This window comes from Trametes versicolor, assembly GCF_000271585.1.
Source record: "Trametes versicolor FP-101664 SS1 unplaced genomic scaffold TRAVEscaffold_4, whole genome shotgun sequence".
Taxonomy (NCBI): domain Eukaryota; kingdom Fungi; phylum Basidiomycota; class Agaricomycetes; order Polyporales; family Polyporaceae; genus Trametes; species Trametes versicolor.
The window spans coordinates 641,313-661,093 of NW_007360324.1; the positions used below are offsets into that span (position 1 = coordinate 641,313).

Sequence of the window (19,781 nt, forward strand, 5' to 3'; positions counted from 1 at the left end):
TTCATATCGGCAACGCTCGTACGCGAAACTACCGCGAGAGAACGTGGTGAATGTGCATTGAAAGCACCACCCGCTTGCTGGAGTCCACAGAGAATATGGACCCGGCACATACTACAGGAACTGTACAAACCCCCTGATCGCGGAAGGTGAGCCTTGGCTGTCTCACTGAGCCCTGCTTGCACAACATAATGGTCTAGTAATCTGTACTCCGCCGACCAAAGACAATCGAAGGCGCCGCGCCCACCGCTGAATTTGTCTCGGGGACTTAGCAGATGAAGATGAGTAATCTTGGCTCTCGCTAAAGACGGACAGGGTCCCAACAAACTCTATTATGGGGGCCAAGTGCGGCTTGGGTAGAGTATAACGGCGGTAAGAGGACGGGAAGGTAGGCGAATAGCGGATCGTTCCTGGTGTGCGCCGGCGAAAACGTGCCCGCGCCTTCCACTATTCGAAAGGCCGTGGGCATAGGGTGGCAGGATCGGCGCACGGATATGAAAGGCGCCACACTTCCGTCCGAATGCTTGGCATCATCGTCCGTAATGGCGAGTGGTAAAAGCGCGACTTTTGCGGGCTTCTGCGGGCTGTCGACGGCAGCAGTAGTAGCATAGGAGGCCGGTGGAGACGCCTTCGTACGCGTACTTGGCGTACGGCGATCGCCGTTCGGGCGTCCTAAGATGCTATCTAGAGGGACGTAGCGGTCAGTCTAGCTCGACAGCCCAAGGACCCAAGGACAGCAAAACTCACGCATGCCGTCGTGCCCTAGGCGTGTGTTTGGCAGGCAGGTGAGACTGCTTGCGAGGCTCCCCTCATCGTTGAGGCGGAAGCGGGGCCCATTGGATCTTCTCGGAGACATGGGCAGGAGCGGGCTGTTGCTGCGTAAGTTTGAGCATTCTGGCATGCTACCTGCATAGGATAGTAAGAGAGGCACTCACTGGAGAAGGTGTCCTCGAGGTGGACGAAATGCCGTAGGGACCATGCATCCGCCGAGGCACCCGCTCATCCGGGCTGTGACTGTAGTTCTCCACCCTGCGTCTACGCCGCTTCTGCCGCCACTTGATGAGCAGTATCGAGCCAGCAACAAGGCTTATTAGGACCGCTGGGAAGGGACGGAAGAGGGAGAGAAGGTAAGAACGCGCGGACCATGCCTGGAGAGGGCGCCAGGACGCACCCAAAGTCGCAGCAACCGCGACGACCCATGGCTCCGTCAAATGTCCGTCAGGACCGGTGTCCTCCTCGGTACCGACTCTGCAGCGTGGTGATTTCATTGAGAGGACGCGCTTAGGACAAACATAACGTTGAGCACTCACTCCTCGGCACGGCTGCGCAACGCCCTCGCGTCCGCAGAAGCAACGACGGCACAGATAGCCAGCACGCAGCGCAACACAAACGGCATCGATAACCAGCAGTGCTCCGGGTCTGTCAGGGTCGAAAGCGTTCGTGAGGCAGACAAGAGCGAAGAGAAGCGTTGGTGGTAGAGAGCAGCACGGCAAGAATAGCACAGCGCGCCTCGGGCAGCAGGTTTAATACTCCTGCGGGCATCCGGAAGCCCTCCTTGGGCCTTGGCAGCGGAGAGCTTTATGTTCTTGAGCAGAGCGCGGTGCGGTTCCCATGCCCGCCAAGGGCCTCGGGGTGAGCGGAAGGAGCGCCTTGGCAGGCCAAGCCATCCGTGCTCCGAGCATCCGGTTCGTGCGCCAGGCCCGCCGAGCGACCTCCCGATCGTGCCGTGCGCAGCCGCGAGCATAGTCTTGCATGATATCGCGTTGGTCTGATTCGGTGAAATGTTGTAAGCCAGGTTCGGAGCTGCAGCACGCCGACCGAGCGCGCTCGCCCCTCTTGGAAGTTGGGACCAGATATTGCAGAGACACAGGGGCAATCCATGAGGCGCTTGTCTCCGCGGCTTGTTGAACCTGGCTGCACCGAAGGGTGCCGACTCGCCGTTTGCACGGCGTGATGATGCTATGGGATCTGAGAAGGCTGAGAGGGAGAACTTTTCTTACAGTTTGTATGGACGGCGACACACGGTGACACTGCACCGTCGGATGACGGCGTTTCGACAAGGTTCGATTCGACCGCCGCAGCAAACCTAGACGTCCGGGTAGGTGCGCGGTTATGTTTGCGAGTTTCAGGACAAAAATGTGGACGCACTGGGAATTGAACCCAGCACCCCCCGCAACAGATCCAAACGGATGCTAAGCGGATGTGATAACCAACTACACCATGCGCCCTTGTAACTAGTGTTCCGTGACAGTCCGAGATCGGCAGCCTCAATCAGTAAGAACGGCGACGCACGCGAGACACCTGTGCAGCTGACTCCGAGTTTGCTCCGAGTCGGACGCATTCGCGAATTCGTCACGAACGGTCTTCGCGTCGTCATTAGAGCAAACGCACAGTTTTGGTAGGCAAGCTAAGGTACATCGTAAGGAACACGGGCCTGTGTCAAAGGAATAAAACAACTGATTCTCAGCGCTTACAGACTTCTCAAACCTCCAACTCAAACAGTCCAGTACTTTAGAGCATAAATTGGTGGGAACTATGTTCGTGGCAACTGCACGTAGCCAAGCTCGACGGGCAACAGGCTTGTCTTCCGCCCAAATCCTCCAGAGGAACTTCAGCCAGTCATCCGCGCGTATGGCCGCTGCATCCTTTGTCCAGCAAGGCAAGAAGGTACATTGGAGACGTCGCCGTGTACAACTTGGCGCTGTGACCAACTGATCGCTGTACCTTCGAAGATCGTGGCCATTGGCCGCAACTACAGCGAGCACGCGAAGGAGCTGAACAATGCGGTCCCGAAGGAGCCCATCATTTTCCTGAAGCCCACGACGAGCTACCTCCCGTCGGGCGGAAACATGGAGATCCCCAAGGGGGTCGTTGCTCACTACGAAGGTGCACATTCTTCCCCATCTGCTTCCATATGGGTTTTGCTAAGATCACATAAAGTTGAGCTCGGCGTCGTCGTCGGCAAGCGCGGCCGTGAAATTCCCGAGAGCGAGGCCGAGTCCTACGTTGCTGGATATGGTGATACGCCCGGATTCTGCGCATCATGGCGATTGCTCACCCGCTACGCCCAGCCCTTGCCGTGGACATGACCGCACGTAACCTCCAGGAGGAGGTCAAGTCGAAGCGGCTGCCCTGGACCGTTGCGAAGGGCTTTGACACCTTCACTCCCATTAGGCATGTAATTTCCGACCGGCTTCTAGTCTGCCAAGCCCTGACGAACTACATAATATCAGCTCCTACATTCCCAAGGAGCAGGTCGCCGATTCCGCCAACCTCGCGCTCACGCTCAAGGTCGGGCATCATTTACGGATCGCAACCGTTTCTTGGCTAATAATGGTACCTGGCGTAGGTGAACGGCGCGACCAAGCAGGACGGGAACACCAAGGACATGATCTTCCCGATCCCCCGCCTCATCCACCACATCTCAACCATCATGACGCTAGAGGTACGACCGCTATATCTCCACATGCCTGCCTACTGACGGTGCTTTGCAGGAGGGCGACCTGATCCTCACCGGCACGCCGTCGGGCGTTGGTCCCATCGTCCCCGGAGACAAGGTCGAGTGCACGCTCAAGAATAGCACCGGGAAGCAGCTCGCCACGCTCGACTTCAACGCCGTCCAGCGCGAGGCCGGGTACCACTACAAGCCCGAGTAAGACGCAGACGTAAACGTCTAAATGTGTTTGGTGGACATCAATACACTACTGGTACTAGGGACAGGCATTGTGCGGGAGACAGCGATCTAAACCACAGCACTGACACTGGCTATACAACACTGGTCGTGGGCGAAGCGTACATGTGCGTTGTATGTGTGTCTACGCAGTCCGTTCGTCGTGCTCGCGGCCTGCGGTGCCCGCGTCGGGCGCTCGTCGGTCCGCGAAGTTGTCGTCGAAGGAGCCCGTGCTCGACGCGCTCGTGAAGCTCCAGCTATCCGCACCGGTAGGCGTGAGCGTCCCTTCGGCCTCGAAGGACCCGGAGCCCGCGCTCTGGAAGTCTCCGAAATCTCCGAACGACTCGAAGGAGCTGTCTTCCATGAACTCTTCCGTGACGGCGGTTGCAGTGGCGGTGGACGGGAAGTTGAACGGATCTGAGCCACTCGCTGCCGCCGTATCAGAGAAAGGTCCGAAGGCGTCCTACGAGCGGATCTGTCAGCGAGCGGCCTCGTCAAAGGAAGCCGTAACCTACATCCTCAAAAGGGTCCTGGTGTGATGTAAAATGTGAGGAGCCGGCAGGTGCAAAGGAATCCTGTAACGCGTGTCGTTAGACATGGTCGGAGGTCTCTGCGTGTTTCAGTACCTCAAACCCTGTGGAACTCAACGGCCTCCGTCCATTGTCATGTGCGCGTGCAGTTACAGGAGGAGGACGCAGCTCGAAAGTCGACTGCGCCAGCCACCCGCCCTCATCTTCCTCGTCGGACGCCTCGTCTGAAGAACCCAGGTGATCGGAGGACTGCATCTCCTGCACCAGATAATTTGCAAACTGCTCTCACACCTCAGTACCCCGCAAACGAATCACGCGCGCAAGGAAAAAGACGCACCCTCGGTGGCGCGGAGCTGAACTCCTCATCCTCCTCGTCCATCGGCATCGCGCCGAAGTCCGCACTGCCCTCGCGCGTCGCGCGCCCCATTCGACGGAATTCGCCTTTCATCTCCGTTGGGGGCGGCCGCTGTTCGTCACGGCCGGACCCAGACGCACCAATGGTGTCCGCCTCATCGACCTTCCATTGTGCCGCGCCTGCATTTCGCATCGACGGCGCGATCACAGGCTTGCCGCCGCCGAGTAGGATCATATCCTTCTTCTTGGTCTCCTTGTAGCGGCCGGTGACATACTCGTCCCACTCTGGCTGTGGCGCGTACTGGGCGATCTGGAGGCGCAGATCCGGTGGGAGGTGCTCGAGCGCGTTGATGACGTCCTCAGAAATGAGGGTAAGGTGTCCCATGTAGCCGAGGCGGACGCCTTTAGGTTTCGAGCTATAGGAGCATCCTTAGCAGACGTAGGCCAAAACATTGGAGTATACGAACCTCTCGATATCGTTCCGTATTGACCCCTCGATAATCCGATGCATGAGCCTCGCGTCGCGGAACAGGGCTACAGTAAGCTCCCTATTGTAGCCGCCGTCTACCCTCCCAGTGAGAATCTGGTGGATGAAATCATAGACCACGCTATGCAGGAAGTTGTTCCATGGGAAGTCGTAGAACAGATCCTGAACAGAACGTCAGCTAGCCTCTCCGATATTGACCCAAGCGAACTCACAAGCAATGTCGAGACGACGTTAGCTTCCAGGAACCGCTGCTTGAGTCGCTCGCCAAGTACTGGGCGCCCAGCCAGTGTGTCCCGTGTGGATCGTCGCGTACTACGGCGCGAGCTAGCCGAACGGGGCCTTGACACCGGTCCCTCGGTGTCGGAGCTCCACGAGTTCTGTCGGTGGTGTGGCTGGGGGAACGCGGCGATGTCGGAGGGGGAGGTGGATGGCGAGGGGGCGGACGCCGACGGGGACGCCGCAGGGGAGTCCGCCACGGATGATGGTGGCTCGGACGGCGCGGGACTTGTTTCTGGCACAGGCGAGTCGTACATGGCGATCTCCTCCATAGCGTCGTCGTCCGAGCTTCCCGGCTCGTCGCCGCTCATGTCGTCATCTGAATCGGTGAGGTTCGAGGACGGCGCATGCGAGACGGGGAACTCGTGCGCGGACTCGACCTCATCGGTCTCGTCATCGTCCATCCCGTCATTGTCCCCGCTCCCGTTCCCTATGGCGATGACTTGCGCCAATTCTTCCAATGCGGACAGACCGCCTTGTAACCTGCCCTCTGCGTCGTACAGATGGTCGAATTCGGGGGCGCGATTTAGCAGCGACATATTTGAGCAATGAAGCAGCTCGGCATAAAGCTCGCATATTCGATACCGTTCGAATGTTAGAGGTGGTAGCGAACCGACGGTAGTCAGAACGGGCCCATCCTAGTATTCGGAGTGAGCACAATACTGATTGAGAGCGTGTACGGCTTACCAGCGAACGTGGCTGCTTCAGGAAATGCTGGAGTCTGGCCAGATGCTCGCACATGAGGTCCAGAACCGGCCCGAGATGCACGACGCCCATGCGGTTGACCATCTCCTTCATGGCCGCCTCCAAGGTTTCACGACCGCCCTCGGGGTTCATCTGCAACTGCTGTTGCACCTGGATAAGACGATTCCGCAGTGTGTGGAACAGGTACGGCTCGAAGTAGTCCGAGTTGTTCTGTCGTATAAGCTCGATAATGATGCATATCGACTGCACAACCGACGATGCGGCAGACTCGGGGGACAAGGGCTGCAGAGCAGAGTCGGACGTCCTCTCTTGTACCATTGTTGGTTCCCCAGGGCTCCCAGGGCCAAAGTCGCACAGGATATAGCTGACTAGTTTCGTCACGTTGTCGCGGTGCGCCAGCTCGCGCGCAAAGATATTTGATGCGGGCAGATGGTTCAGACCGTCAGAGATGCCCGCAGCAGGAGAGGGAGCCGCCATCGCGATGATGCCCTTGATGAGTTCTGCAACGACTGTATGCATGTCGCTGCTTTGGGCGGGAGACAGGAGGTCGATGAGGCGGGACATGAGGTTCTCCTTTGACAGCCACTGCGTGTCTGGAGGTAAGAGGAATTCACGGGAGCGCATATATCACGCAAGGGGAAACATACGTCAAGAACCCCAGCGCCGGCAGGGTGCTCGTCAAGCTGAACGATGCGGACGAGGAGGTCGGCGAAGGGGGGCGACTCTATATGCTGTAGGATGCGCTCCGCGATGTCCGGTTGCGCTTGGATGAATGCGAGCATCTGAGCACGCCGCTCAGGTTACAATTCCACAGGATGGACGAGGAGAGACGGGCGTATTCACCTCTGCGGGCTTTTTGCTCAGGAACGCGACGTTCACCTTCGCAAATTGGGTCGCCATCACCACCCGGCTCTTCATCTCCTCGGGCGACTTGTCGAGCACGGTCTCCCAGAACGGCACGAGCAGCTGGTCGCGGTGGCCGACGCAGGTGTCCACTATTGACCATATTTCGCTGCACAAGACCTCGGTTGCGACGTAGGGGTACCTCCCGGACGCGACGCCTGAGCTGCGTAGATGGCCGCGTACAGCGAGATGGCACTCACTTGAAGCTGCCCCGCTCGTCACTCTCTATCTGGCCGGTCACGTAACCCAGCAGGCGTTGGAGGACGTCGACGCGGGAGAAATAGTCGATAAGCCTCGTGTTCTGGGCCTTGCACTCCTGGAGCAGATCGTCATCATCGAGGATCGCTTCTAACGAGACGTCCTCCTTGTCCAGGAGGTTGTCGATTGCCGTTGCATTATGGAAGCCAAATCTGCCGGCAAAGCTGGGGTGAAGAGAGTTCGCGCGGCAAGAGGCTGTCTGTGTACCTCCAAAACATGCAGGATCGTCTGTGGTCGTGTCTGATTCAGGCCTGAGTGCCGCAGCGCGTGGTGGGCAGAGAAGCGGGGCAGGTGGACGGGAGGGCAGGCTGGACGGTGCGGAGAGAGAGGGAGTGGAATGCAACTGCCTATTCGGAGGTGGCGCGAATCCTGCGCGGGTTGCACAGTGCGGAGGCGCTCGCAGGACAGCACCTCTGGGACGAGCACCGGCCGTGTACGTAAACACTACATGAAACGATCTCTATGCCACGTTCGAAACCTCCCACATTTCTCCAGATGAGATTGATCGACGATGGCGATTGAGTTGCTCAGACTTGTGGGGCCAAGTATGAACTCCCTCCGGTGCCTGTTCTCCCTCTCCTCCGCCCGTCTTCCCGCGTCCTTGGGTGCAGGTGGGTCCATCACGTTGCGCAGTCGTGTAGCATAGCGTCTTCCGCGCGCCAATGGCCATGCGTCTGAGAGATGATACCACACCCGAGGCACCAGTCGTTCTTCCAGATCGCAGCAACCTGCCCTGTCGCGACGCTGCTCTGCGGACGTCGGAAGTTGATTCGCACGGTGCCGTCCCCCCGTCTGTAATAGAAGTCAGTCATATTCGATTGATGACGGGGATGGACGCACTGATAGACCCGACAAGGGAGATCCAACATTCTGTGCCGAAACTGGACCTGCGCCAGCATGCCGTTCGCGGTTGCGACACCGGGCGGAGGTGTGTCTGCCCAAACCCACCTCCAGTTATCCACAATCATAGAGTCGCTGTATAGTGCAGGATGCGTACTAAAAGAATTCACTCAATGTCCTGATACGTCACTTGAAGCACGGGAAAGACTCACGAGCCAGGAACGACGTAGAGGGCATTCTCCTTAGCGTCTTTCCGGGCCACGAACATCTTCTCGGCCATCCCCTTGAGCCGAGCGTTCTGGCCTATGGTCAAGGTGTGCAGACCTCGATGTCTGCCCACTGTCTGCCCATTAGTTAAGTCGATTATAGGTCCTGGTTTGGGCGTAACATATTGAGCTGCAAAGGCAGTTAAATCCAGCACAAGAACGAGCACCACTTGACCGATACGCACATAGAAAATCGTCAAATCGGCGCTTCTCGCCGACGAAGCAGATGCCCATGCTTTCTTCCCTAGAAGCCGTCGGAAGTCCCCACTTCTGGGCCATCTCCCGCACTTCGGTCTTCTTATACGGCGCGAGAGGAAAGATTGACCGGGCGAGGCTCGCTTCAGAAATGGCAGCAAGATAGTATGTTTGGTCTTTGGACCTGTCTACGGGTCGTCGCAGCTGTGGACGCGGGGGAATCTTGTTGTACGCGTACATATTTGCCCAGCTCAATTGAGGATGCGCCCAGCTCTTGTCGGTGTAATGCCCTGGTGATGTTTGGTCAACCTCTGGCTATGCGACGGCATTTGCTCGTGTTTAGCGTACCGGTAGCCAACCACGCGTCCCTGCTGTGGAGGCGATCAATGAGGGCGCCGAACTTGACTTCTCTTCGCACCTACTTCAGCCAGCTTAGGCCACAGTATTCGACGCTGAGACGCACCGGTTACACCATATATCTGGATTTGGTGTGTTGCCCGACTCCCACATTGCCAGAGCGGGCTCAAAGACACGAGTCCAGTACTCGCGCGAGAGATCGACCTGTGTTCGGAACATAGTCTTGTGAGGCATTCACTCTAGCGTTTCTCCTTGAAACATACCATTTCGCATGGAATGTCCAGCATCCGACAGACGCGTTGGACGTCTTCCCAATCTTTCTTCCACTCACAGCCGCTGTCAGTCCCGGACTCGTCCCGAGTGTCCCAGTTGCGCATAAACACAGCAGAGAGGTCGTAGTCCTAGGGGCGGCACCCATGAGCCAACGCTACACTTGACACTCCGATTATGTGCCGTACTTGGTCTGCGAGCAACTTGGCGGTGACAGAGGAGTCTACACCTCCGGACATAGCTACGACGACTGCCAGATGATCCATCATGAGTATCAACTTCAGCCCCAATGTGCAATGACATTCGCACCCCGGTCGCCTTTCCGCGGAACAGGCTTAGGAGATTGTGTCCGGAGGACCGGGAGTGAACGTCGTAGAGCAGCGGTCCATGCTTGCATTAAGACAGGGCCAGAACTGGCAGACAAAAAGAATTCGAGCCCAAGCGTAGTACAGACTCAGAGAAAGAACCAATGATACTGGCCCGAGTGGGTGGCGGAAGAGGCCTCCGAGTCCGAACTTCGAGGAGCAGGTGGCGGGCCGAAGACAAGTTTATGGGCGTCTACGCATTCACGGTGTTGCAGTACTCGAGCGGCTTGCTCTCGGCTCATTCGACCACCAATCGCTCCGCTTCGTCTCATCCAACCACTTTCCCCTCTAGAACACATCACATCTAGCGGAAGGCGACTGCACGCCCCAAACGATCTACATGTCCAACAAGCCGCGTTCTCAGCGGAGCTCAGGCGACGCGCCTACAGACGATAAAACCTCAGGCTCGAGCCGACGCGCACGCAGGAAGGAGAAGCAGCAAAACGCGGAAGCCGGCCCCTCTGGCTCGAGTACACAAGATGATACGAACGCCGTCGTAGAACCCAAGGCCTCTGGCAAGGGCGAAGGAGAGAACACGTTCACCGAGGCGGACTTCATCCCATTCTCGTTCTCTGACCCGGAGGAGCCCGCCGAGCCCGCCCCCGCGAAGGAGGACTGGCCGCCCGCGAGGGAGTGGGACAGGGGCAAGGGCAAGAGTCGCGAGAAGGAACGCGAAAGGGGGGACGAACGCGAGAGTGCGGGGCGCAAACGGAAGGTAGAAGAGGTTGATTTCGACGACGGGTACGCGAACAAGAAGCAGCGTGTCGCGGCCGCATCACGAAGGGCCCCATGGGTAAATAACGTCGACTGGGATCGGTGTGCGAATGTCGCGGAAATGTATGCGCGTATGTGTTATTCTATCGAGCGTGCTAACTCGTTGGTTGTAGGCTCCAGAGCGAAGTGGAGGCGTTCGTGAAATACATCTCACCAACGCCAATAGAAGATGAAGTCCGCTCGCTCGTGGTCGCTCTCGTATCTCGGGCAGTCACCAGGACATATACAGACGCGCAAGTTCTACCGTTTGGCAGTTACGAAACAAAGTTATACCTGCCTTTAGGGTACGCCACATTCGTTCCAAGTCTCCGACACCTAACTGACACTGGTGGCGTCATAGTGATATTGACCTTGTCATATACTCCCAGTCTATGGCGCGCATGGACAGGGTCTCCGTCCTCCACTCTTTGGCAAACATTGTAAAACGCGCCGGTATCACCGACCGTGTCACGATCATCGCGAAAGCCAAAGTCCCCATCATCAAATTCGTCACGACCCACGGCCGCTTTTCCGTCGACATCAGCATAAACCAGGGGAACGGTGTGACCGCCGGCAAGATGGTCAAGCAGTTCCTCGAGGAGCTGCCCGCGCTCCGGAGCCTTGTCTTGATCATCAAATCGTTCCTCAGTCAGCGGAGCATGAACGAGGTCTTCACGGGCGGCCTCGGGAGCTACAGCATCGTGTGCCTTGCTATCAGCTTCCTGCAGATGCATCCCAAGGTACGAAGAGGGGAGATTGATCCGTCGAAGAATATGGGAGTGCTCGTCATGGAGTTCTTCGAGCTCTACGGCTGCTACTTCAACTACGGTGAAGTGGGTATTTCATTGCGGGACGGCGGGTCGTACTTCAACAAGACCCAACGGGGTTGGATGGACTACGGCCAGCAGCGGCTACTGTGCATCGAGGATCCCGGCGACCCGAGTAAGTGACCACATTGTATCATGCTAGTATCTGATTTTGACGTTGGGCCCTGGGTCGCAGCAAATGATATTTCCCGGGGCTCGTACAACATCGCGAAAGTACGGACTACTTTGGCAGGAGCCCACACTATCATGACCGCAGCGGCCTACACCCAAGCCAGCATCATCAGCGCGCGCAGGGAAGGGCGCACGGTGCGCCTGCGCCCGGCACCCGAGCCCGAAGATATGAGCATCCTCGCGAGTGTCATGGGAGTGACGCAGGAGGTGCGTACACACGCTGGACGTCTGGACCAGGACCATCACATTGACCATCACCCACAGACCATCAATCATCGTCGAGTGGTGCAGGAGGTGTACGACCGTCAAATTCTACACCGCATGCTGGGCATCACGCCCAAGACGCTGGCGCCCAAGGTCGAGGTGGGCGGGGCGTCGCGCGCAGCGGGCGAGGCAAGCGTCAAGTCCGCCTGGGGCGAAGCCGACATGGAGCCGGAAACCGAGGACGAGGAGGGCCGCCCTGAAGATGCAGTCGAAAGCAGATACGAGATCGACAGCAAACGACAGCCTCCGAAGAAGCGACGCCGCACCGGCGCTCGTGCGGACAGGGACGTCACGGCAGAGACGGTGTATACGACGGATGACGAGGACCCGTACGACGACATGTACTCGTTTGCGCAGCAGGCGAAGGTGGACGACGGCATATCCGAGGAAGAACGAGAGTACGACCTGGCGGCGTTGGACAAGGGACGGGGGCGAGGTTCGGGCTCAGGTTCGTCGGACGCGGCGGCGGCGGCGAGTAGGAGATCGTATTGGCTCTCAAAGGCTATGACGGGTGATCTCGATGACTGATATATTTGGGCGGCGTCGTGCTGTGCATGTCTCTGAAGGACGTCCGACGACGTTCCTCGATACACTGGACGTATTCTGTCGGCAGGGCATGCAGGACTCGGGTCCGGGCCCGAACGCGCGCGAGATTAACCACTGCATCTGCGGTCGTGTGCGAAGTAGAGAAGTCGCGTCTGACTTGTAAGAAAGGGAATGCTGAGCAAGAGTTTGGAACATTGATCCGTGCGCTGTTGAAGGCGGTGAGGGGATGATTGACGGGTACGCGGAATGTGGGCGAGGCGGGATGATATGGTGGCACGCGGGCGAGAACAGCGATCACTGTGACCGGGAGGAGGTTGATGGCCAGAGGAGCAGTAGCCGCCGTTCTCAGCCCGACGCCTCCCTACGCTCGTTCATCACTTCCACCATCATCTCCTCCGCCCGTTCTCCAGCTCGACGAGCAGACCATCGCAGTCGCGGGTCGCTCGTGGTCGTCGTCGCTTTTGCTCTCGTTGCGCTGATTGTTTCCGTTCTTTCAATGTATGTCCTTCTCCCACCCTCACTCTCCGCCCTTCCCTGCGCCGTGTCTCAGACTCGGCCTGTTCCAGGACCTCCACCCGAGCCCCCGTCCCACCAGTCGACCTCAAGGCCCGTATCGCCGCATTCCAAGAACAGCAGAAGGCCAATGCGGCCAAGCAGCCCCACTCCAACGCCTCCCAGACACTCCCGAAGCCGTCCGCTGCTGGGGCGGGTAACTTCCGTGATCGTATAGCCTCTTTCGAGAAACAGGGTGCGGTCCCCGTCCCGAAGAGCAGGTTCGGCTTTGCTCCCATACACCAGGATGAGCAGGCCCCGCAGAAGCGAGGTGAGCTGTACGGCAACCGTGTCCCCGGCCTCTCGCGCCCGAACATCCCCGTCCCCCCGAGCACCAAGGGCAAGAGGGATACGTCAAGGCCACGCGACTTCGAACGCTATGTCACCTCTCCCAGTCCACCCGGCTCCCCGTTCCTCATGTCCGATAACGGCGAGTCGATAGGAGAGGTGCTGTCGGATGGAGATATGCTTTCGGCGGATGATCCGTCGGGAGCGAGACTAGAAGAGGCTCAACTCGCAGCGTCGGCGCAGTTATCTCCGCCTTTGTTGGACGACCCTTCCCCCGCGCATGGAGGAGACCCGCCTGAGGTGGCACCCCCGGCTGATGAGGCCAGTGCATCTACTACTGTCGAACAGACTGATGAGGTCGCAGCGTCCGGCGACGACGAACTCCCTACACCATCCGTCGTCGTCTCGCCCTCGGAACCCGTAACGACTGAGCCAGCTCAAGCCGATGTGCTGGTGCCCACGACAGAACTCGCCCCTCCGCCTAGCGAGAGCATCAATGAGCCGGCGGACGTGTCTTCTGAACAACCCTCGGAATTGCAAGATGGAGAGGACGAATCTTCCGCTTTAGATCCCGCAGTACTGGCCGCTATTGCACAACTCGACAGGGCGACACAGTCTGGAGATGCCGGTGCCGTCATCGTGCCCGCGGAGACCTTGGAGACCATTGCATCATTGGACACGGAGCAACAGAAGTCTGTGCAGGACATGCTCGATCAGCTGCTGCTTCAGCAAGATGCCATTGACATCGCGACACCTATCAAGCAACGGTTCTCGCTCAACGGCCAGCTCTCGTCCCAGGATGTTCTGGACTACCTTGCGCAGCAGAGCAATATCGCGAAGGACGCGGATCCGTCCACACCTCCGCGCAAGAACTCCGCTGCGGGCGCTCCTGCAGCGCAGTCCAACCAATACCTGTCCCCTACCGCCGTCCCCGCCAGCTACTCCGTGGATAGCCCGTTGAGTAGCGAAGAGCCTCTCTCACCGGCGAGTGACATCTACTCCTCATACTATGCCGCGACCCCCGCAGTCAGCGAACAGTACCGTCGCGCTCTTCCAGCCATTCCGGAAGCGCCAGACTCTCCCATTCCGTCGAGGGTGCCTCGCAGGGGTACCTTTGGTCCTGATTCGGACGAAACCTCAGGCGGTAGCTCCGCACCGACGTCCGCTCCCATCAGGACTCCCAGTGATGACGGGAGGTTCTCTTCGCAGCAAGACATGACGAGCAGGAAGAGTCAGGGCAGTGTTACTCCCAGTGACGGCATGGTGAGGATCGCTGGCACCCCTCCACCTCGGGTAACTTCTCCTCCACTCTCCGTCGTGATTCCCCAGCCCGTCATTGCTTCGCCGCCTCCGCCGACGAGGATCCCTCAACCGGTCATCAGACAGCCAGAGCAGCCTCCGGCCCCGAAGAAGGTTGACCCTGTAGTCATCAACGAGCCCGCCCGTCGGCGCTCACCAACGGTCTCGCGCGACTCTCTTGCAGCTACAAACTCTGCAAGTGGGTCATCGTCATCATCACCTGCATCAGCGTACTCTCCCAACTCCAACTATTCGGATGGAACGTCCCCCTCGTCGACGGGCGTTGTGTCGCGGAAACCCTCAGCGCGGAAATCCCGGAGTACGCTCTCTCCTGCACCACCCAGCGCGCCCTTTGAGGAGCCTGAGCTCACGCCCATCGAGGGCCCTCGGGGCTTCCACGCGGTAGTGCACAGGAAGGTGATCGAGGGCAAGAGCCGGCCAGTGAGTATAAACGTCTCATACCCCGACCTCCCCTCTCCTTCGCCCTTGAACCCGACTGGCATGAGTGACCTTGCGGCCCTCCTTGCTGACGCTGTGGTGTTCGAGGAACGGCTGGCGGACTACCGCTCTCCGGCGAAGAAATCGCGCCCAGGTCCCCAGTCGGCGATGCCTGCGCCTCCTGGCGGACGTCCGTCGTCTGATAGACCCAGGCCCACGCAGGACTTGCCAGAGTCTCCGGAGGACCGGGACGCCTTTGCTCGTTTGTCGCAGGATCGGAGCGCTGCACGGACCTCCCACTCCAGTGGCCGGCCTCTCCCTGCGCAGCCGCGTCCCTCTTCTCGGCCTTCGGCTGAGCGCAGTGTGGAACGCGATTCCGAGCGTACCATCCAGCGGAAAGCCTCACGACCTTCGCTGGACCGTATGCCGTCAAGGCCATCACTTGACCAGTCGAATTCGGCGCGACCGTCAGTCGACAGCACTTCGTCATCGCGGCCGCAATTGCAGCCGATGTTCTTGACGGCGGACCCGAATGCCGTTCGCGTCCCTCTGCCTCCCCGACCGAAGAGCGCTCTTGCGCATTCATCGGCGGCGTCGATACGCAGCAATGCGTCAACTCCACCGCCTCCACCCCCACCGAAGAGCCCGCCTCGGACAGGGTACCTCACGAACCTACTCTCGCGTGCCAAGAGCTCGAGCAATCTCCGGCTGCCAGCCGACTCCCGCGATAGCATGGGGTCGTCATCGGAGGACTCGGTCATGGTTGCGACCCCGCCGACACCACCATACGAGCCGTCGATCAGTGAAACTGGATCGATGCGACGCAGTTCGACGATGTTCAAGAACAGCTTTTCTCGTGCGAGTAACTTTGCCGACAGGCTGCTACACAGGAAAGAGGGTAGCCAACAGGGCCCTGATGCTGGTATTGCCTCTGGAGGTATGTCGACCAATTTGTAGCAGGTGACGTTCTCAGCCTGACTTTTTAGACATAGACGACGACGATGGTCAAGGAGGTCAACGGGCCCTCCCTCGCCCTCCTCGTCCCCTTCCCCTCCCGCCCCAAGCTATGCCACCGCAGGGCAACCTTCCGCCTGTCCCCGGCAACTCTCACCCCAAACCAAACAACCTTGCACCGATACCCCCTCCAGGACAGCCCTCGCTCTCCCGCCGCGGATCGTCGAAGTCCATGGCAAGCGTCTCAACAACAGGCATCTCCGAGGCGCTCGATACCGCCGGTATATACGACTCCTTCCCCACCGTCCCCGAAAGTGTGCCGCGCACCAGTGTGTCCCGATCCGGCCTGCCCTCGGGGCCGGCTGCATATACCTCGCCCCGCCCCGCACCTCTCCCGCCGCTCCCTCCTCCGAACCAACCGCTCCCTCCACCCCCCTCTCAGCCGCTCCCGGCGCCCCCACGAGGGGCATCCATGATGGCGCCCAACAGGCGTCCCGGCCTCCCCGCCAGCCCCTCCAACCGACCACGAACGCTCCCATCCTCAAAGCCCCCGCCCCAGCAGCTGCGCTCAGGCATGATCTGACCGCGCGCACACGCAGGGGCGGGTATGCCGTCCCCTATCTATTTCGCTTCATCTTCTCTCGTTGGATGTCCCTGTTTCGCTTAGCATCATTAGCATTACTGCAACTGGCTGGTCGGTCTATCTATCTTAAATCTCGCTCATTGGATCGCGGAACCGGATCGCCCCCGCGCGCGCGCACGGCTGGGCGCGCCCGGTCTCTCCGCTCGTGTACACATCGTCGACGTCGCGCTCTACTTACCCTCACATCGCAATTGGAATCGTAATGCTCCGTAATAGATCCTGCGGCCGCGCGCTGCGTGCCTTCGTGCCAGGCTCTCTCATATCTACACGCATCTGCGATGAAGATGAGGATGTCCGAATGTTTCATAGAAGACCACTTCCTGCGAATCGTGGAAATCAGCGATGATGAGTATATATACAAGTATGGCGGTGATCGTAAAATGGGCTATAATACACATGGATGGAGTCCGGCATATGGCATATAATGTGTCCAGTACATGTTTGTATTGAGATCTTGGCGTCCGTATTCGCGTGAGCGGAAAGTTTGCGAAAAGTCCGAAGGGTATCTTGGTCACATAAACCGACGCAAAAAAAGGGGGGGTGACACGCCGAGAATGAACCATCGAAGAATATGATCCGTGCCTGACAGCCAGGGCTCGTCAAGGGTCGAAGATCTGCTGCAGAACCTAGAAGGTCTCGGTGAGCACTCGTATCGTAGGTGTAACACATATAGCCTTGGCATACCGTAGGTCTCTGACTTTCGACCTACATGAACGTCGCAGGTCGATGGTCAGATTCTCCTGTGTAACGAGGCAACTTCCTACAATGCTCACCTGCGGTTCGGAGTAGTTGACGAGCTCCAAGGCCCTTTGCCTCTCCGCGGCTTCACTGGCAGCGATGAGGAACGCGACGTCATAGTCGGGACGTTGCGAGATCTTCTCTTTCCAGATCCTCCTCTTCTCTTGGCTCCATTCGTGCAACTTCCGGCTGTGCTCGTAGGCCCCAAATCTGCCGGGACAGTTCAGTGTCACTGACCACGGCATCACAACGAGGACTCACGTCAGTGTGTTCACAAGCTGAGCGATGGTCTGGTGTGGGTCGAGCCCTGCAAGCAATACCGTTCGCTAGAATTCAAGCATGGTAAAAAGATGTCTACTTACTGAGTGCACGAATGAGAGCCTGTACGAAACATCACGAGGTTAGTTACTAGAAGACAAGTATCGGGTGGAAATCACAAAAGACCTGGGTAAACGAGTAGTCCTTAGTGTCCCAGGTCCTTTGCGATTCCCCGGAGGATGCTACCGCAACCTGACAGAGAACATCGTGAGCTTGCGTAGCCTATAACGCGAGGGCGGGGAGCCACGTACTACATTGGGGCCGTCTGTTACCCCGAGGCTGGAGGACGAATCACAGTGATAACCGTCACAGTCTTCCACAGTGGGCGAAGCACACCGCTGGAAGTGTAGATCGTCGAAATTGTGGGGGCTCTCTGCACGTGTCCAGTCGTATGCGTCCTCAACGATTTGGAGTAGAGAAGAGCCCGTCCGACGTTGATTCGACGACTGCCGTCTGGTAACAGATACTTGGCGATGCTTCCCCTTACCGCTGACGATATTGACCGAGGTATCGACAGTCTGTACCTCATCTTGGCTGAGTCGTTTGCTCTGGAAGATGCGAAGGCTCGAGGTAGACGACCCTGTCGGTGATATATCAGCATTATCAGCCGCACCGACCCTGCCCAGTACACATACTGCGAGTGCCAGGGTGTGTACTGGAGTTATCGACGGACTCTTGGTACGAGAGCTTCTTGCCCAAAGCTAAGTCGATATCGTCCATGACTTTCAGACGACGCATTAGTTAGAAGACAAAACATCTGCAAAGTAACAACGTACTGCAGCCATTCTTGCGGCCTGAATGTAAAGTTCATCGGTCAACCGTTCCACGACAAGCAATGACTATGATACTCACGAACGCCGCGCCACTGGGTCATACGCTTGCGGAAACCAGGACTGATCCAAGGGAAGTAGACGTTGTTGCAGCGATGATGGAGCAGTTCCAAGAGACGTCCAGAACCGCAGGCATCGAAAATGACGTTCAGGTCTGCATTGACTGGGAGGCTGTCGACTAGCAACTTCCGCAGCTCGTGACCGAAGATCGCTCTCTCGGTGATTGGCACTTCCTTGGAGTGGTTCCAGTAATCGCACGGAACTAGATCTATAAACAGATATTGTTAGAAAGGAGGACGGTGGATACGTAGGGTATACTTTGTGCACATTTGACTGTCTCTCCGCCATCGGTCCAACGGTCCGAATGTCCAGCATCTACGTCGTCATAGGTATACACACAATGATAAAGTTGAGTAGCAGGTAGATCTTACAGAAGAAGAAAAAGTGGTCTCCCGGCTTAGCATCCTGCACGAACTTCGACAATTCACGAAGCTTGATCATCCATAAGCTTAGCGGTCACTTGTCAAAAGATCCTAAACACGCACGATGTTGTCTTTGGAGGGTGTAAGCTCCGGATCAACACTCTTGGCATCGACAAGCACGACGATGTTCTCCTTCGGGTAATCATACGCCGCTGTTGGAGTACCGCTCAGCCAACGACCCTCATAGACGACTAAAGGACATACAGTTGAGAAGACCTGCGAGTTCTCTGGTATCCTTGACAGCTCGACCAAGAGGGGGATACCTTCGACACCCTGCAGATTTGGGAGCGCCCTCGAGACCGCTGCCGATGAGGAGAGCCTTCTTGACTGGCTTGCGTCCTGCAGGGGTACGGGCTATAACATCATCATCAACCTTTCCCATGTAATAGTTACGAGTGCGGAGTGTAAGGGGTGTGCGTGAGGAACTTAGGGATCGCTTGGGTAGGACGCCACCAAGTCAACTCGACAACAGTATCCTTATATACCCAGCCATACTCGTATGGCAGAGCCATCCAGGATCCTCCCGGATCTGCCCGTCTCATCGCATTTCAAGCAGCGCCACGAAAGCGCAGTGCGGGGTATATGACATGTCAAAATCCACCAAGCATGGAACGTTATAACAACGGCAGACGCCCACGCATATGATTGATTGTGGTTGTACATGGTAAGGTCACTGCAGCGGTTTATATCGAGTCAGCCCGGCATAATGCTTCACCCGCGAAGATGAGCGCAGCAGGGTAGACGGACGTACAGCAATGCCGCCGGCGCGGCGACGTCAGACCACATAAACCTAGTACGATCAACGTTTCAGCGAAACAGCGATAGGTAGGGTATAGTGCGCGATGTCGTTGCCGGGATGAAGATGGGGGCGAGCACGATGATCAACGCTGCGATGGGCGACGCAGCTAGATGGTGTCCAACTTATCAGCAAGCATTTGTATAGTATGTCTGATGCTTGGGCGTCGGGGTGTACGCTGTACACAGGGTGCGGCTGAGAACCTGCGCACGCCGGTGCTGCATCCTAGAGGCCGTGTTACAGGAATACAGCTCGCGAAGCAAAAGCACGGCTCACCTGTTATCTGCACTTCTGTCGTACTAGTCGGCAGCAAGCATGCTCCGGTTGACTCACCTAAGTCCAAGGACAGCTGGAGCTCTTAGGAAAGGGACCAGTGCGGTATGTGGCAGTAGCGGTGTGGCGCCTTCCG

General features: G+C 57.9%; 6 protein-coding genes and 1 non-coding gene across 7 annotated transcripts; 2 read left to right on the forward strand and 5 right to left on the reverse strand.

Moving 5' to 3' along the window:
- Positions 1-313: 313 nt before the first annotated feature.
- TRAVEDRAFT_27867 (uncharacterized protein) lies at positions 314-1,530 on the reverse strand. The gene is made up of 5 exons (XM_008037884.1): positions 1,308-1,530; positions 1,169-1,245; positions 933-1,096; positions 745-872; positions 314-681 (listed from the first exon to the last, which is right to left on the reverse strand). Exons 1-4 carry the CDS (start codon positions 1,391-1,393, stop codon positions 807-809), a joined length of 393 nt encoding a protein of 130 aa, XP_008036075.1. The 5' UTR covers positions 1,394-1,530; the 3' UTR covers positions 314-681; positions 745-806.
- A 606-nt stretch (positions 1,531-2,136) lies between these two features.
- Positions 2,137-2,225, reverse strand: TRAVEDRAFT_t63. Its single transcript has one exon. It is a non-coding gene; the product is annotated as a tRNA-Ala (tRNA).
- A 140-nt stretch (positions 2,226-2,365) lies between these two features.
- Positions 2,366-7,488, reverse strand: TRAVEDRAFT_164809 (SAPS-domain-containing protein). The gene is made up of 18 exons (XM_008038444.1): positions 7,388-7,488; positions 7,123-7,332; positions 6,863-7,064; positions 6,667-6,801; positions 6,002-6,604; positions 5,251-5,952; positions 5,019-5,200; positions 4,535-4,967; positions 4,294-4,476; positions 4,183-4,242; positions 3,492-4,130; positions 3,347-3,442; positions 3,229-3,288; positions 3,069-3,169; positions 2,938-3,015; positions 2,730-2,883; positions 2,472-2,664; positions 2,366-2,407 (listed from the first exon to the last, which is right to left on the reverse strand). The coding sequence occupies exons 1-11, from the start codon at positions 7,396-7,398 to the stop codon at positions 3,813-3,815; spliced, it is 3,039 nt and encodes a 1,012-aa protein (XP_008036635.1). The 5' UTR covers positions 7,399-7,488; the 3' UTR covers positions 2,366-2,407; positions 2,472-2,664; positions 2,730-2,883; positions 2,938-3,015; positions 3,069-3,169; positions 3,229-3,288; positions 3,347-3,442; positions 3,492-3,812.
- A 312-nt stretch (positions 7,489-7,800) lies between these two features.
- TRAVEDRAFT_35922 (tRNA 5-methylaminomethyl-2-thiouridylate-methyltransferase) lies at positions 7,801-9,347 on the reverse strand (the record flags this gene model as incomplete). The annotated part of the gene is made up of 8 exons (XM_008037991.1): positions 7,801-7,972; positions 8,021-8,176; positions 8,233-8,416; positions 8,472-8,771; positions 8,830-8,891; positions 8,945-9,042; positions 9,102-9,239; positions 9,297-9,347. The coding sequence occupies 8 exons, from the start codon at positions 9,345-9,347 to the stop codon at positions 7,801-7,803; spliced, it is 1,161 nt and encodes a 386-aa protein (XP_008036182.1).
- A 466-nt stretch (positions 9,348-9,813) lies between these two features.
- TRAVEDRAFT_164816 (uncharacterized protein) lies at positions 9,814-12,016 on the forward strand (the record flags this gene model as incomplete). The annotated part of the gene is made up of 5 exons (XM_008038445.1): positions 9,814-10,322; positions 10,370-10,531; positions 10,588-11,168; positions 11,229-11,431; positions 11,489-12,016. The coding sequence occupies 5 exons, from the start codon at positions 9,814-9,816 to the stop codon at positions 12,014-12,016; spliced, it is 1,983 nt and encodes a 660-aa protein (XP_008036636.1).
- A 395-nt stretch (positions 12,017-12,411) lies between these two features.
- On the forward strand, positions 12,412-16,727 carry TRAVEDRAFT_57539 (uncharacterized protein; the record flags this gene model as incomplete). Its single annotated transcript, XM_008038260.1, has 4 exons — positions 12,412-12,532; positions 12,601-15,548; positions 15,598-16,056; positions 16,660-16,727. Coding segments are annotated over exons 1-4 (3,477 nt in total). The 5' UTR covers positions 12,412-12,530.
- Positions 16,728-16,807: 80 nt separating this feature from the next.
- TRAVEDRAFT_18961 (uncharacterized protein) lies at positions 16,808-19,088 on the reverse strand (the record flags this gene model as incomplete). Its single annotated transcript, XM_008037796.1, has 14 exons — positions 16,808-16,834; positions 16,893-16,913; positions 16,982-17,156; positions 17,208-17,253; positions 17,309-17,327; positions 17,391-17,456; positions 17,516-17,844; positions 17,900-17,965; positions 18,041-18,058; positions 18,117-18,362; positions 18,526-18,586; positions 18,640-18,767; positions 18,840-18,930; positions 19,062-19,088. 14 exons carry the CDS (start codon positions 19,086-19,088, stop codon positions 16,808-16,810), a joined length of 1,320 nt encoding a protein of 439 aa, XP_008035987.1.
- Positions 19,089-19,781: the final 693 nt, after the last annotated feature.